This window comes from Hippocampus guttulatus, chromosome 20 (assembly GCF_054856545.1).
Source record: "Hippocampus guttulatus isolate MCC_2025c chromosome 20, RoL_Hgut_1.0, whole genome shotgun sequence".
Lineage (NCBI taxonomy): Eukaryota > Metazoa > Chordata > Actinopteri > Syngnathiformes > Syngnathidae > Hippocampus > Hippocampus guttulatus.
Genome location: NC_141280.1, coordinates 10,935,931 through 10,952,578, shown reverse-complemented (window position 1 = coordinate 10,952,578; position 16,648 = coordinate 10,935,931). Strand labels below are relative to the sequence as shown.

The following is a 16,648-nucleotide window of genomic DNA, read 5'->3' as shown; positions in this document are numbered from 1 at the left end:
CTAATCCACTTGTCCTCACAAGGGTCGTGGGCCTGCTGGAGCCTATCTCAGCTGTCTCCGGACAGTAGGCAAGATACACCCTGAACCGGTTGCCAGCCAATCGCAGGGCACACACAGACTAACAACCATCCGCGCTCACATTCACACCGAGGGACAATCTAGAGCAGGGGTCTCCAACGTGGTGCCCGCATGCACCAGGTAGTCCGTGAGGACCACACCAGTAGCCCGCCAGTGCTGGGATTGTGATTTGCTAGTAGGAATTATGATTTAAAAATGCTAACACGGGAAGTATTATAGATTCAATAGCTACCTATTTAGCTATCTAGCTAGCTAGCTACAGTATCTATCTATCTATCTATCTAATATTCGAATATTATTAAATGTAATTTGTACAAATGTTATTTCAGACGTGTATCAATTTGGTAGCCCTTCACACAATCAGGACACATGAAGTAGCTCTCACTCTCAAAAAGGTTGGTGACCCCTCATCTAGAGTGTTCCATTAACCTGACATCCATGTTTTTGGAATGTGGGAGGAAACCGGAGTACCCAGATAAAACCCACGCAGGCACAGGGAGAACATGCAAACTCCACGCAAGAAGGCCGGAGCCAGAAATCGAACCCTGCATCTCGGCACTGTGAGACTGACGTACTAACCAGTCGACCACCGTTCCGCCATCCATTTTCAACACCACTTATCCTGAGGAGGATCACAGGAGGGTGGTGGAGTCTATCCCAGAAAATTTCAGGCAAAAGGTGCGCTGCCCCCTGAACTGGTCGCCAGTCAGTCGCAGGGCACATACAGAGACAGACAACCTTTCACACCCTCAATCACACCATCACTGAGTGGAAACCGATCCCATTCTTCCCGCACACAAGTCCGGCGAGTGTACCACTACACCATCAGTGAATTGAAAATAATCCACCCATCCATCCATTTTCAACACTGCTTGTCTTGAAGAGTATTGCTGGAGCCTATGCCAGCTGACTTTGGGCGAAAGGCGGAATAACCCCTGAACTGGTCACCATTCAGTCCCAGGGCACATAGGGCACAACCGTACACACCCACGTTCACACCGTCAGTGAGTGGGAACCGATCACATGCTGCCCGCACACAAGTCAGGCGAGTGTACCACAATGCCATCAGCGACTAGCTTAATTATTAATATTCATCATTTCTAGTGTTAACACAATGCATGCAAGTAAGTAAAATTCTGTTCAGAATTTTATTGGTGTGACTAAATTCAACCCCACAATTCAATTTATTTGGAACAATTTGAAAATATATCAAAGGTTACTTTTTTGGAGAAGCACGTGGACTATAGTTTGTGAAATTTGGGACGGACTGCAGCTGAACCGAGATGTGAATATGTTGTGTGAGAACCAACCTTCTTTGCCACACTTCTGGCCTGGGCTATGAGTTCTCTGATTCTCATGACATTGGCGGTTATGTTATTGACAGGCTTCTTCTGCTCCACCACCTTAAGCTTATCCAGAAGCTCGGGAACAAGAAATTGGAGGTGATCCACTGTGAAGTACAAAACATTGATCATGTCAGAATAAGTGACCAACATTTAACATAATGATGTTTTACAAAAGAATCCACATTTGCGTATTGTCATTGCCAGTAGTTTTGGCAATCATATAAATTATTCGAGACGAAAAGGTGTTTAGAAAATTCTTTGATAGGGATGAGATGAATAACTTACACCAAAAAAAAAAAAAAAAAATCTCCAGCAGTAACCCAAGAGTTTCTTGAAGGACAAATTGAATGGACAACATCAGTAACCATATCTCAACCAGAAAACAGTACTGTATATGTACTGTATTTTGTAAAGCTATAGTGTATTTCCTTCAGTTTTTGAAGGAAGACTCACCAATAATGCAATGTCTCAATACGTTAACGTTTTGGAAAATGTTTGTTTGCCTTAACGATGTAGAGCAGGGGTGCCCATTACGTCGATCCTGATCTACCGGTAGATCTAAGACAGGTCCCAAGTAGATCCGAGGAGTGTCGAGGAGAAAAAAAACAAACAACCATTTGTGTGTCTTTGTACATGTTAGTAATATTAAGTGTTAATGTACGCTGCACCCTAATCATCCTATCGGTCTCATTTTCACAAAATAAAAAATAAAATAAAGGATGTAAATCTTGAATTTACGGTGGTGCGTGATTGCGTCACCGGAAGTTGTTAGCGCTCAGCAGTCTGCAATTGCAGCTTGTGATCAGAGCTGTTGCGCGCTATCCTTTGTCGGCATTATTCTCATTCAGAGTTTGCTTCGTGTACAATTCACTGAGGGCACGGGCAAAGAATAGGAATCTAGAGGGCTGAGGGAAGCACTTTAAAACGGTACATGTGAGCAACGATAGTTAACAGGCTGCAAAAGTGCATTGCATGCCTCCGATTCAGGCTGTTTCTCATCATGGCGTGTGTGTGTGTGTGTGTGTGTGTGTGTGTGTGTGTGTGTGTGTGTGTGTGCGTGCGCGCCGGTAAGGGTAGATCCCGGGAGGTTAGTTGATCGAAAAGTAGATCTTCGGTCCAAAAAGTTTGGGCACCCCTGATGTAGAAGATCACATACCTGATTCCTTTGCAGAGTCAATGGCTTGCTCATAGGCAGCTGTAGAGTATTTATTTTCGCTCAGATTGTTGGCCCATTCCTCTACTTTGTTACTTATGGGCGTAATTGTTTCAAGCACTGCGGCTGAGCGGTTAAGAGTTCCTTCAGCCACGTTGAGTGTATACTCCAGTCGCTTGTTGGTTCTGGCTAGAAAGGGTTAGAAAGGATGTGTTCAGATAGTTTGTGATTATCTTTTGAACATTGAGTTTGACAGAGATTTAAAAAAAAAAAGAAAAGAAGATAGATTTGAAGAATTAGAACAATTAAAATGAGGAGTCCGGATATAAATCAAAATTCAATGAAAAGCTGCTGAAATTGTCTGTCGGCTTCTGTATTTATTTATTGTTTAATTTAAGAGCACTGCGTAAGAAAATAGACACAGGTAACAGTTTTATTCAATCTATCTAGCAAGCTATCTGTCCATACACTAAAGACAAACAAGGAGGAACAACCAAGATGTACTGTATACTTTCAACGCTTATCTCAAATCAAGCCCATTTCAACATAGCTAGGCAAATACTGGACTCTCTTCTACCTGTCTCAATTTCAGAAATATCCTGCATAATTTCTTCAAGTTTTTTGGTGTTTTTATCCAAGGTCTCTTTGGTCTCTTCAATGTATTTCAGCTTGTCAACCACCTCAGCTTCTACTTCTGAAATCAGAATGATGCAAAGGTGGGATAATGTTCTTATACATGACAATGTTGGGATAACCAGCGTTTGAGTGTTGCCTACCTATTTGTTCAGAATGCAGCGAAACAGACTCCTTGAAAACATTGTCACATTTTACCACGAGATCATTCAGCTGCACGTTGATCCCAGTGACAGACTGAAGCATGAAACAAAAAAGTACAAACAACTTTGTGAGAATACTGAACATATTTGCCATGTGTTTTGGGTAACTTACTTCATTTGCTGAGTGGGATAGGTTCAAGGTTGTAAGTGATGTGATATTGGCATTGTTGATGTATTTCACTATATTTGTGTAGACATTGGCAGCACTTATGGCCTTCTGCACAAAACCATTGGTATCACTCTCTCGCAGGTCCCTGGAACAAATGATATATGTTTTCATGTTACTACCCTGTCAAGAGGACACCCTCATGCCCAGGGGTCCAGGGTGTTCTAATATCCCCACCCAAGCACACAGACATAACCCAAGCAGGAGGAAAGGAGAACTGACCAGAACAGGCCAAACCCCAGGAGTCATGCAAGATAAGAAGTGGCAGTCCTGGCTTGAATGGCCCTTTGGCACCCCCCAACACACAAATATGTACTGCTGAAAATATTTACCGTATTTGCGCTTCGGATTATAAGGCGCCCCTTCAATGAAAGGCCTATTTTATAATCTAATGATGATATTGACCTGCAGTTTTGCCCACTCCGAGACTCCTCAGACCGGTCTGCTCCCAAAGAATATATAGATGCATTTGGCGCAAGAGGGTACAGCACTGTATCAAAGCTCAACTGACCTGATATGAGGCCCACTCCCACCTAACCCCATAAAAGGAGTGTTTACAATGCTTAAAATTAGAGAATAGGCAGGGCAGTGGAATAATAATAATAATAATAATAGATTTTATTTATAAGCGCCTTTCAAGACACCCAAGGACACTTTACAATAACAAAAAACACAAAACAATAAGGAATGGAGCAACAGGACCAGGAAACAATACAATCTAACCCACAAGTCATATCCCAGGACATGCCGTTGTGACCCAAAAGTGCCTAGTGAGGAACATTTACTGTGTGTGTTTGTGAATGCGTGTGTTACAAGAGGCTCCATTAAGACACTTTTCTTACTCCTCCAGTTTGGTGGCCCGTTGTTCAAGCTCTTCAGCATGCTCATCTGCCCTTCTAATTAACTCCGTATCAGCGGATGAGAGCTGTTCCATCTTCTCTGTTAGCTTTTGGCTGGCACCATCAATTGCAGCATGGTACTGTGTTATATTCTGGACACAAAAACAAAAATAAATCGACCCTTATTTACACAGACACAGGCGCTGATCTCATTACTATGCAGGCATATACAGTACATATTGTTAGAATACATTGTCTGTCTTCAGTGCGTGGCCCCTCCCTCTGTTGTGTGTTGTTACTTTCCCCTTAATTCAGTGTGGGCTGGGCATCTCCCCAATCATTGCACCTGTCTCACCTACACACCTGCCAGTCTTCACCCCGTCAGCCACACTCATCCCTTGCAGCATTAAGGCCAGTCTGACGAGCCACCTGTTGCCAGTTCGTCAGCCAGCTTGTCTGCCGTACTCGCTGCTGCTTAGCTGTTACGTTCAAGCCTTCCTGAACAATTTGGTTTCTTTGACTGCATTTGGTTCCTGCCTCCTCAACCTGTCCCTCTTCCTGACCATAAACCAGTTCTGAGTTCATTGTGTCTGCCTGTGAGTCCTGTGTTCATCTCAAGCTAAGCCTAACACGTAGGCCAACCATCCACATTGATTTACCCCAAATCTTGCCGAGTTAAGACTTTCAACGCGCATGAATTCGATAACTCAGTCCTTAGCATCCTTTCGTATCAGACTAATTGGTAATCTCTCTAACACAAATATGTGAGAGTACATGTGTGAGGTCCATACAACCTACAAAAAAGGACAGAAGGAAAATGAAGAGGAAAACACAAACCTGTGGCTGGAAGATGCATTTTGATGTAAAATTCAGGTTCATTAATTATATTCTTATCATGAACTTCATCCTGATAATTTTGTTCAACAGCAGTCAAGCGCAATGGAGACACTTTGGTCTCATAAAATCATCAATGAGGTTCTTAATAGTTTATTCACCTCAAGCGAGGCACATAATCCTTTATTTCTGTTGTCGTTTATTATCGGATCGAGGATTGCATTTGTCATTGATTTCAAAGCAAAAACAACCATATGTGAAAATTGTTAAATTTGACAATGATCGGACAAGGTTGTTTTCCTGCTCGGGGTCAACTCAGCTGGTGGATTCAGATTCAGATTCAGAAAACTTTATTTATCCCCATGGGGTAATTTGGACTTAACAGGCACGCTCTGCACAAGAAAAACAATGACGAACATGGGATACAGTGCGAAAGGCCATTCGGTACTCGCCGTAAAAGTATTGTTCTTTATTTCCTTGGATATTTTAATCATTGTCCCCACAAACATTTTGACTTGTGCTTCTAGATTGTCCAATGAGTTGTTGGGATTTTCCAATTTTCCATTTTTTTCTGGCACTGCATGGATTTTGTATCAATGCTGAGTATTCTTTCATTCCTGAGTTTCTTTTCCTTTTTAAATACCTGTGGTCATTGTCATTGCCAACTAAAACTTGTGTTGTTTTTCTTTAAGTTTCTTGACATGTCACGGGAACTGGCATTTAACTCTCTATTTAGCACAAGAAGACCCAGAATTTCTTTTTGATGGAATCCAACACACAGACACATTTTGCCTAATGGGAGGCAAGATCATCATGTTCAGTGGAGGATCCTTCTCTTGGTCATATACTGTACATGCCACATCAAAACTCTGAAAGCCCATTACGAAGACCCCTTAAATTTTGTTTGCCAACTAAATTGCTAAACAAGATACATCTGCAAAATAAAAAAAAATAAAAATATACATTTGTAGACTCGAGATCAGTGGTCAACACAATCATCTGTTCACAACTGATCAGCAAACTGAACACAATCTATCTGCACTCAATTCTGGACTTTTTGACACGGAGCAGGCACAACATACACAGGATCATCACACTCAACAGAGGCTCCCCAGCTATGTGTAATCAGTCCAAACTGTTTGCACGACTGACTCATGAGTGCATATCAAACATTGCCTAATCCCGAACAATTTTATCAAAAGTCAATGATGAAACATCATTGGACTTCATCAGCAACTTTGATCATTCAGTTAGGAGCTGCAACTGAATGGTGTGGAGCCAACACTATTTCTGTGAATGTAGCCAAAATTAATCTGGAGGATTGGATGACTCCAAAGTAAAGTGCATTTCAGTCATCCAGCCGAGATGTGACGAATGTATGAATGAATTACTGTCTCAAAGTGCCCTTGAGTAAGGAGAGGCTTGACTTTAGCGAGCTGACTAAGACGAAAAAAGCTAGATTTAACAGCAGCACCAATTTTCCGGTCCAATTTAACATCCCTCTCCAATTTAAGACCCAAGTTCGAGACTATCAGTTTAAGATAAGCAGGCAGGGGGCCCAAGTCTGCAGGATGGGGTGTACAAGGGCCACTGTGGCCAAACACTATCACTTGTGTCTTCTTTTCATTGAAATTCTAGAAATTCCTTGCTATCAAGGACTTGATTTCCTCTCGACAGGATAAAAACGGCCTCAATGAGGAAGCGTCGTTTTGCTCAGTAGGATATAGATTTCGTAGTCATCAACAGCAGAGGCCCCAAAATTGAACCCTGTGGAACACCACGACAGTGGGGCAGTTTGTGACTCAGAGCAACGAAGGCTAACACAAAGAGTTCTGTCATCGAAATAGGACCAAAACCACTCAAGGGTGCTACCGCCAATGCCCACCAGGTGCTGCAAACGAGCCAACAGAATACTGTGATCCATTGTATCATATGCTGCAGTTAAATCCAATAAAAAACAGACACATAGTCTCCAGTGTCATTTGCCGGGAGGATTTGATTTAAAAAGGTGTAACAAGGCTGTCTCTGTGCTATGCATCATCTTGAAACCTGACTGGAAGACCTCCAAGACACCATGTTCATTCAAGAAATATTTTAACTGCATGTGTACCACTTTTCCAGAATTTTTCATTTGAAAGGGGGCTTGAAAATGGGCCTAAAATTTGACAGTACATCTTGATCAAGGCCAGGTTTCTTGAGCAAGGGTTGCACCACAGCATGTTGAAACTATTGCGGAACTATACCAGAAAACAGACTGCTGTTGATAATGGAATTGATGTTATTTAATTTCAAAGCATGTTTACTTGATTGAGAAGTAAACATTTGGAAAGCATTTTTATTAAATTCAAAAATAAATCTTGTATTTTGAAATGTTGGAAATGTGAAACATTTCAAGTGTTGACTTTGAGAAGGCACCAAGAAGGCTGTCTAAACTAAAGGAAACAGAAATGTACAAAAATATATCTTTATTGTGTTTCGTTGGTGTCATTAATAAAACAACTGAAGACGTAATCTGGGGAGAGGGAAGTGCTTTCTCCCTGCTCATACAGGTATACATTTTTGCTACTGTGGTACACCTTGCTGACCACTAACATTTAATATTTGTGGCATAAAAATCTTCATGTGTGTGGAGAAGCTGACATCTCCCCAATGTTCCATGAACTTTGACATGGAGTGTAATGTAGCATTGTCACATTTCCCAAAGTACCTGTTCTTCATTTTTTTGTGAGATCATGTGTCATGACGCAAGAATTTGACCTCAGAAGACTTCGTTTTGAGATTAGTGAACAAAATGTGTGCGGTCCTCTGTGTTGAGATGATCGGAGCAGTCCACAGAGATGATAATCTCTGTACTGTTCAAGAAAAAAAGTAGTGACAGTTTTTTGTGTCTATGTGTAAGTATTTATTGCTGCAATTTATCATTTTCAATACTCGTCCTTGAGTAGGTTGATTCGGATATTGTATTAGGATTTGTGTCTTCATTCCACTGCAGCTCCACCCACTTTTTTTTTTTAATTCTCTACCCTCATCTGTTTCTTTGTGATGAGCTGTTGGGAGTGTTTTTTTCTATTCATTTCTATTTTTGTGTGTGTACTTCACATTTTTGTGTTGTATTTGTAAGAGTAAATCCTACTTGATTGTTCTATATTTGTTTACCTGCATTGAGATCCATTCTTTGCAGTTGGCATTTGGCCAACCTAAGCAGTTGACCAAGTTGCGAAACAAGATTTTACCATTCGCATGTCAATAAAATACTTGATAAGACCTGATCTAGTTCTGTGTATAAAAAAATGATCATACCTTGACCAACGTATCCACCTCAGCCATGTTCACTTGTGATTGAGAAATTATTTCTTTGGCTGTTTCTGTACTGTTTTGAATAGCAGTAAACTCTGCTGCCATCTTCTGCTGCGTTGCCTGAAAGAAAAACAGAAACAACAATCTTGGGATTTATTAAACATCAAGAAAAAAAAAATCAAAAATGTTTTCTTTGATGTGATCTGACGAACAGATTGCTTTTTCTGACAAATGAAGACCTCAAGGCCTCCCTGTGCTTCCTGTCCTGTCTGTTTTCGCAAGTAAACCTTTATCATGTGATCGGATAACTCTGTCATGAATTGCTTGTGGTGGTAAAGCAGGCTAGGCAGTTTAAACTACAGTGAACTCCCATTCACCTCAGACAGGTCCATGTGTATTTTCTATACCAAGCAAGCGTGTGTGTGCACAACAGGCACATTGTAAACCCACACTGTCGCTGCTGCTAATCTGAACTGGGTTACGAAATTGCTCTGATTTTGCCTGTGGCTGAAAATAAAGCTCTAGTATCGTAAAAAATGAATACAGTGATACCTCTACTGATTAAATTAATTGGTTCTGGAAGAAATTTCTTAACTAGAAAATGTTCTAAGTAGAGACGCGTTTTCCAGGTAAATGCCCTAATCCGTTCGAAGGCCCCCCTCACCCCCCCCCAAAAAAAATTCTGATGTTTTCTAGAGCATAAAAATTCATCAAAATATGTAACATATACCTGTACATGTTACAATTATTGCACAATAAATGAGCGTTGTGCATTATGTAAAAAACAAAGAATAGAGTGAAGAATAAAAATTATGTCATTTAACTTTTAACTGCGTCCTTATCGGTTTTTGCCCTCTTTAGTTCATGCTCTCCCTCAGAAGTGGTTTTTGCCTGGCGTTTTGGAAAGAATTGATCCAAGGACATTTGCTTTTGCCGGCTTTTAACAATCCTTTGAAAATGTCCAAGGCAAACATCAGCATAGTGAGCGATCGCCTGACTGGTGAACACTTTTCTGGGAGATTCAAATTTAGGTAAAACTATTGGAACGCCTCACCAGCCGAGGGGTGAATGACGAGGACGCCGCATAGACACAGATCTATCTATGTACACACGTAGACAGTTTGGTAGAGGTCCCTCTTAGCCAATGGGATGCCAGGAAGATGCGAGGTAATAGCCAATGGCAGAACATCTATAAGTATGTTACGTTCAGGAAAGTCGGAGCTGCGAGGAGCCGCCCACACTGTATTTTTACCATTTGTATCAAGAGTCAATATTTTCCTGTTTAGGCGTTTCGTAACTTGAAAATTTCGTATGAAGAGACATTCGTATGTTAGATACCACTGTACCTTATAAATTCGAGTTCATAAATTTGATAATGATACTCGGTAAAACAAACCCTTTGAGAATTCACAATAAAGTTAATATAAAAATGAAAAGGGAATAGAAATAAACTTGCAAGACAAATTCATATGAGTTAATTAAAAAAAAAAAGCATCTCCATCTAAACTAGCGGTGTCCAAACTTTGAAGGACCACTTATAGAAAAATCAAAGGAGGCATCTTTCATTGAACATGAAACCAATTCATCGATAATCATAACCTCTAAAATACATCAAAATTGTACATATTTGCGCGAGCTTGGGTAGTTATGCTGGTAAAGAGGAGTATGTGACAACTAGAAAGGATGTAGAAAGTGTATAACTTCTTTGCTACGCATATGTAAACAGTGAGCAGAAAAAGCTGGAAGACATAGAAGAAAAGAAACATTCACTTGACCCTGGAGGTCATGGGAAATTACCTCAATCCTCTGGAATTTGAGGACATTGCCGCTGTTCCTATCCCGCATCTCCTCAATTGTACTGGTTGCATTCCGGAGGAAGGACTGAGCGTCAGACAGCTTGGCAGTGACGCGAGACAGAGCTAACTTGAGTGGGTTGAGATGTCCATGTGTAATCAATGACTTCTTTTCCAGCTGACGAATACGCCTTAACACTGTCAGGGATGAGGAATGTATTACACTCAAGATTTCACATTTCGTTGGTATATGTCACTGTATATTCATTTACAAAATAGAGTATGCTGAAAATGTCATTTATTGTGGTAATTGCTTTATAATTGTTCACTTACAATACCGTATATGAATGTACAGATTTGTTATAAAGAATATACAAACTACGCACAACCATAAAGTACCACACTAGAGGAAATACGGTATGCAAACTTTTTAGATCAATGTTTTGAAAATCTGCTACTTTAACGTTAACATAAGTTATTTTTCAAGGTGTCTAATCCCTGTTTTCGATTTCAATTACATTTATTTGATTTACCCAACATGAGTCGATGAGTATATCGAAAGTTCACCGCTGTCCAATAAAACAAATGTCGATTTTAAAACATGTTTGGACGAGAACACATATACTGTGAAACTCCTCTACAACGAAATCATGTTTGCAGCAAGAAATTTTTCACAACAGGGGGGTTTTCACTGTAGCAAATTTGATCTCAGATGTAAACACACACACACACACACACACACACACACACAAACGTAAGTGTACTCTATTTTTATTCCAATCGTGCATAAGTATGAGCATACACTTATTTGGCACTTCATATAGTCAGTGTAGAAAGAAAAAAAGGGAAAGAAATTGCGAAATTTACGATCAGCATTCACTTTCACTCACATCAATTTCTTGGATAATGTCTTTTATTTTGCTTCCTCCGCCTTTCATTTTGATCACTTTTACCCTCTCTTCCAACGTCAGAGCTCTTCTTTTCTTAGCTGTTTGACATCCAAAGGTCCGTTTTGTAGCCATTTTAGCAATGCAACGTACTTGCTGAGTCTGAAACTAACAATAACAAATACTTCCTGGACTACTGTGCATGTGTAAACCAGTGTGGTGGTAGCTGTTTTGCCGTTTCCAAACGAAGCAGTAAAGGTCACTGTTGGATTAGACTTCGTTGTAGTGAATCTCGTTGCGAGGCAAGAGCAGAGAAAATGATTTCGTATAACGCAACAGGTTTTTTTCGTTGTATGGGGGGCAGGAGAGTGGGAATGCATGAAGATTTTTTCACACTAGGGGGTATTTTTGCCCATGTAGGTTTCGTTGTAGAGGAGTTTCACTGAATAATGATTATGAGCACCTTTTTTCGTTTTTTAATTTAGCTTCTTAATGAGCGATACTTACAGTCATGGGCTTCTGTTGACTCTTCAATAGTTATAGGCCCTTGTGTGGACAAATCAAGAATCCTCATGTTGCTCAGAGTACTTATCGCTTCGTCTGTGTTTCTCCTGACCAACTCGGGGTCCGCTTCCCGGTAAACACTATACAGCTCCCATTCATGGATCATTTCTGCAGACAATAATAAAAGTATCAATTATGGGCAGGGTCAGAGAGAGGAAGCGTAAGCCATGGCAAAAAAAAAAGGAAAAAAAAAAAGGAATATGTTTAGGAATCAGGGGTTTTGCATACAGATGACCAAATATTTCAAGAGTCAATCAAATAACTATCCATCCATCCATCCATCCATCCATCTTCTACCGCTTATCCGGGGCCGGGTCGCGGGGGCAACAGCTTTAGCAGGGAAGCCCAGACTTCCCTCTCCCTAGCTACTTCTTCCAGCTCTCCCCGGGGGATCCCGAGGCGTTCCCAGGCCAGCTGGGTGACATAGTCACTCCAGCGTGTCCTGGGTCTTCCTCAGGGTCTCCTCCCGGTGGAACATGCCCGGAACACCTCACCAGGGAGGCGTTCAGGAGGCATCCGAATCAGATGCCCAAGCCACCTCATCTGGCTCCTCTCGATGTGGAGGAGAAGCGGCTCGACTCTGAGCCCCTCCCGGATGACCGAGCTTCTCACCTTATCTCTAAGGGCGAGCCCGGACACCCTGCGGAGAAAACTCATTTCGGCCGCTTGTATCCGGGATCTCATTCTTTCGGTCACGACCCATAGCTCGTGACCATAGATGAGGGTTGGAACGTAGATCGACCGGTAAATTGAGAGCTTCGCCCTTTGGCTCAGCTCCTTCTTCACCACGACAGACCGATACAACGTCCGCATCACAGCAGACGCTGCACCGATCCGCCTGTCGATCTCTCGCTCCCTCCTGCCCTCACTCGTGAACAAGACCCCAAGATACTTAAACTCCTCCACTTGGGGCAAGATCTCTCCCCCGACCCGGAGGGGGCACTCCACCCTTTTCCGACTGAGGACCATGGTTTCAGATTTGGAGGTGCTGATTTTCATCCCAACCGCTTCACACTCGGCTGCGAAACGCTCCAGTGAGAGTTGGAGAGCCCTATTTGAAGGAGCCAAAAGCACCACATCATCTGCAAAAAGCAGGGATGCAATACTGAGGCCACCAAAACGGACGCCCTCAACGCTTCGGCTGCGCCTAGAAATTCTGTCCATAAAGATTATGAACAGAATCGGCGACAAAGGGCAGCCTTGGCGGAGTCCTACCCTCACTGGGATTGATTCCGACTTACTGCCGGCAATGCGAACCAAACTCTGACATCGGTGGTATAGTGACCGAATAGCCCGTATCAGGGGGTTCGGTACCCCATACCCACGAAGCACCCCCCACAGAACTCCCCGAGGGACACGGTCAAACGCCTTCTCCAAGTCCACAAAACACATGTAGACTGGTTGGGCGAATTCCCACATACCCTCGAGGACCCTGCTAAGGGTGTAGAGCTGGTCCACTGTTCCACGGCCGGGACGAAAACCACACTGCTCCTCCTCAATCTGAGGCTCGACTTCCTGACGGACCCTCCTCTCCAGCACCCCTGAATAGACCTTACCAGGGAGGCTGAGGAGTGTGATCCCTCTGTAGTTGGAACACACCCTCCGGTCCCCCTTTTTAAAAAGAGGGACCACCACCCCGGTCTGCCAATCCAGAGGCACTCTCCCCGTTGACCATGCGATGTTGCAGAGGCGTGTCAACCAGGACAGCCCCACAACATCCAGAGCCTTGAGGAACTCCGGGCAGATCTCATCCACCCCTGGGGCCTTGCCACCGAGGAGCTTTTTAACCACATCGGTGACTTCAACCACAGAGATAGGAGAGCCCACCTCAGGGTCCTCAGACTCTGCTTCCTCCAAGGAAGACGTGTTGGTGGAGTTGAGGAGGTCTTCGAAGTACTCTGCCCACCGGTTCACAACGTCCCGAGTCGAAGTCAGCAGTGCCCCATCCCCACTGTACACAGTGTTAGTGGTGCACTGCTTCCCCCTCCTGAGACGTCGGATGGTGGACCAGAATTTCCTCGAAGCCGTCCGAAAGTCGGCTTCCATGGCCTCACCGAACTCTTCCCACGCTCGGGTTTTTGCCTCGGCGACCACCGAAGCTGCGTTCCGCTTGGCCAGTCGATACCCGTCAGCTGCCTCTGGGGTCCCACAGGCCATAAAGGCTCGATAGGACTCCTTCTTCAGCTTGACGGCATCCCTTACTGCTGGTGTCCACCAGCGAGTACGAAGGTTGCCGCCACGACAGGCACCAACCACCTTACGGCCACAACTCAGATTGGCCGCCTCAACAATAGAGGCATGGAACATGGTCCACTCGGACTCAATGTCCCCCGTCTCCCCCAGAACATGGGAAAAGCTCTGTCGGAGGTGGGAGTTGAAACTCCTTCTGACAGGGGATTCCGCTAGACGCTCCCAACAAACCCTCACAATACGTTTGGGTCTGCCAGGACAGACCGGCATCTTCCCCCACCATCGGAGCCTACTCACCACCAGGTGGTGATCAGTTGACAGCTCTGCCCCTCTCTTCACCCGAGTGTCCAAAACATGCGGCCGCAAATCCGATGATACAACCACAAGGTCGATCATTGAACTACGGCCCAGGGTGTCCTGGTGCCAAGTGCACATATGGACACCCTTATGTTTGAACAAGGTGTTCGTTATGGACAGTCCGTGACGAGCACAGAAGTCCAATAACAAAACACCACTCGAGTTCTGATCGGGGGGGCCGTTCCTCCCAATCACGCCCCTCCAGGTCTCACTGTCATTGCCCACGTGAGCATTGAAGTCCCCCAGTAGAACAAGGGAGTCCCCAGCAGGAGTACTCTCCAGCACACCCTCCAAGGACTCCAAAAAGGGTGGGTATGCTGAGCTGCTGTTTGGTGCATATGCACAAACAACAGTCAGGACCCGTCCCCCCACCCGAAGGCGGAGGGAAGCAACCCTCTCGTCTACCGGTGTGAACGCCAATGTACAGGCACTGAGCCGGGGGGCAATGAGCATGCCCACACCTGCTCTGCGCCTCTCACCATGAGCAACTCCAGAGTGGAAGAGAGTCCAACCCCTCTCGAGAGAACTAGTACCAGAACCCAGGCTGTGTGTGGAGGCAAGTCCGACTATATCCAGTCGGAACTTCTCTGCCTCACACACCAGCTCGGGCTCCTTCCCTGCCAGAGAGGTCAACAAGTCAACAAGTCAACAGTATTTATAGAGCACTTTCAAACAGCCATCGCTGCATACAAAGTGCTGGACATGGAGCAATTTAACATGCACAATAAACAGTAAGACAAATCGGTAATAAAGGCGGTAGAAAGCACCAAACAGTAAAACCAAGAACAAATCTAAGTCATGCTGAGTCGAATGCCAAAGAATACAAGTGAGTTTTGAGGAGGGTTTTGAAGATGGGCAGCGAGGAGGCTTGCCGAATGTTCAGTGGGAGGTCATTCCAGAGAGAGGGACCAGCAACAGAAAAGACTCGATCCCCTCTGAGCCTCAGTTTAGTTCTTGGTACTTCTAATAAGGTCTGGTCCACAGACCTGAGGCACCGGGCAGGTGTGTAGGGGCGGATGAGCTCAGAGAGGTAAGGTGGCGCGAGATAGACACACGTGGTCTCCAGAGTCATTTGCCAGGAGGATGTCATTAGAAACGCGTAACAGGGCTGACTCCGTGCTATGCATCGTCTTGAAACCTGACTGGAAGACCTCCAAGATGTTATGTTCATCCAAGAAAAATTTCAACTGCATGTGCACCACTTTTTCCAGAATTTTGGAAATGAAAGGCAGTTTGGAAATGGGCCTGAAACTTGACAGCACATCTGGATCAAGACCAGGTTTCTTGATCAAGGGTTGGACCACAGCATGTTTAAACTGTTGGGGAACTACACCAGAAGAGAGGCTGCTGTTGATGATATCCAAGACTGATGCGCCAACACTCGGGAGAACCTCCTGAAAGAAGTGCGGGGGAAGAGAGTCGCTTCCATGTCCCAAGAGCTAGCTTCTGCAGCCGAGGATCGGACCGCCAGGGTCCCCGCCTCTGGCTGCCGCCCAGCTCGCATTGCACCCGACCCCTTTGACCCCTCCCACGGGTGGTGAGACCATGAGAAGGGGGACCCACGTTGCCTCTTCGGGCTGAGCCCGGCCGGGCCCCATGGGTGTAGGCCCGGCCACCAGGCGCTCGCCAACGAGCCCCACCTCCAGGCCTGGCTCCAGAGGGGGGCCCCGGTGACCCGCGTCCGGGCAAGGGAAACTGAGTGCCATCGATTTTATCTATCATAAGGGGCTTTGTGAGCCGTGCTTTGTCTGGTCCCTCACCTAGGACCTGTTTGCCATGGGTGACCCTGCCAGGGGCATAAAGCCCCAGACAACTTAGCTCCTAGGATCATTGGGACACACAAACCCCTCCACCACGGTAAGGTGACGGCTCACGGAGAGGATCAAATAACTAATCATGAATAAATAAGTGTTCTCTTAAGTTAAGATACATTACATTTACACATATGTACACTCCTAAACATACATAAAATATAATAAAAACACAATCTTTTACCCCGCTGTGTTTTGTCAGCGTCTTGTGGTAAATCACACACTAGTTTCTTATCACATGATTGTTTTTGTTTGGGTCTATATATAATTATCAAGAATTTTCTCCGAACATGAATGTTGCCTTGTGTTTGGCTTAAGAATTTTTGGACTTGTTATGTGATTGTGAACAGTGTCGGTAAAGCTGGACACTGCCATTGAATGGCATCAGAGCTGGGCCAAGCAACAACATCTGCCTTTTTGCAATGCACATCCAGTAATAGTTAAACAGCTACAGATGTCTTGCTTCTGGTCTGCCGAAAGATTATTATAGGCACAAT

At 44.2% G+C, this 16,648-nt stretch overlaps 1 protein-coding gene across 2 annotated transcripts in view; it reads right to left on the bottom strand.

Annotated features, from left to right (window-relative positions):
• lama4 (laminin, alpha 4) overlaps positions 1-16,648 on the bottom strand; it is a 57,179-nt gene that overhangs the window by 20,483 nt on the left and 20,048 nt on the right. For both annotated transcript variants that reach the window (XM_086100711.1, XM_086100710.1), the window contains exons 12-20: positions 11,737-11,901; positions 10,347-10,540; positions 8,553-8,669; positions 4,422-4,570; positions 3,526-3,667; positions 3,354-3,447; positions 3,155-3,271; positions 2,581-2,766; positions 1,389-1,528 (exon numbers count right to left, since the gene is read on the bottom strand). In XM_086100711.1, coding sequence (XP_085956837.1) covers positions 1,389-1,528; positions 2,581-2,766; positions 3,155-3,271; positions 3,354-3,447; positions 3,526-3,667; positions 4,422-4,570; positions 8,553-8,669; positions 10,347-10,540; positions 11,737-11,901 — 1,304 coding nt within the window. The remainder of the gene's footprint in view (positions 1-1,388; positions 1,529-2,580; positions 2,767-3,154; positions 3,272-3,353; positions 3,448-3,525; positions 3,668-4,421; positions 4,571-8,552; positions 8,670-10,346; positions 10,541-11,736; positions 11,902-16,648) is intronic.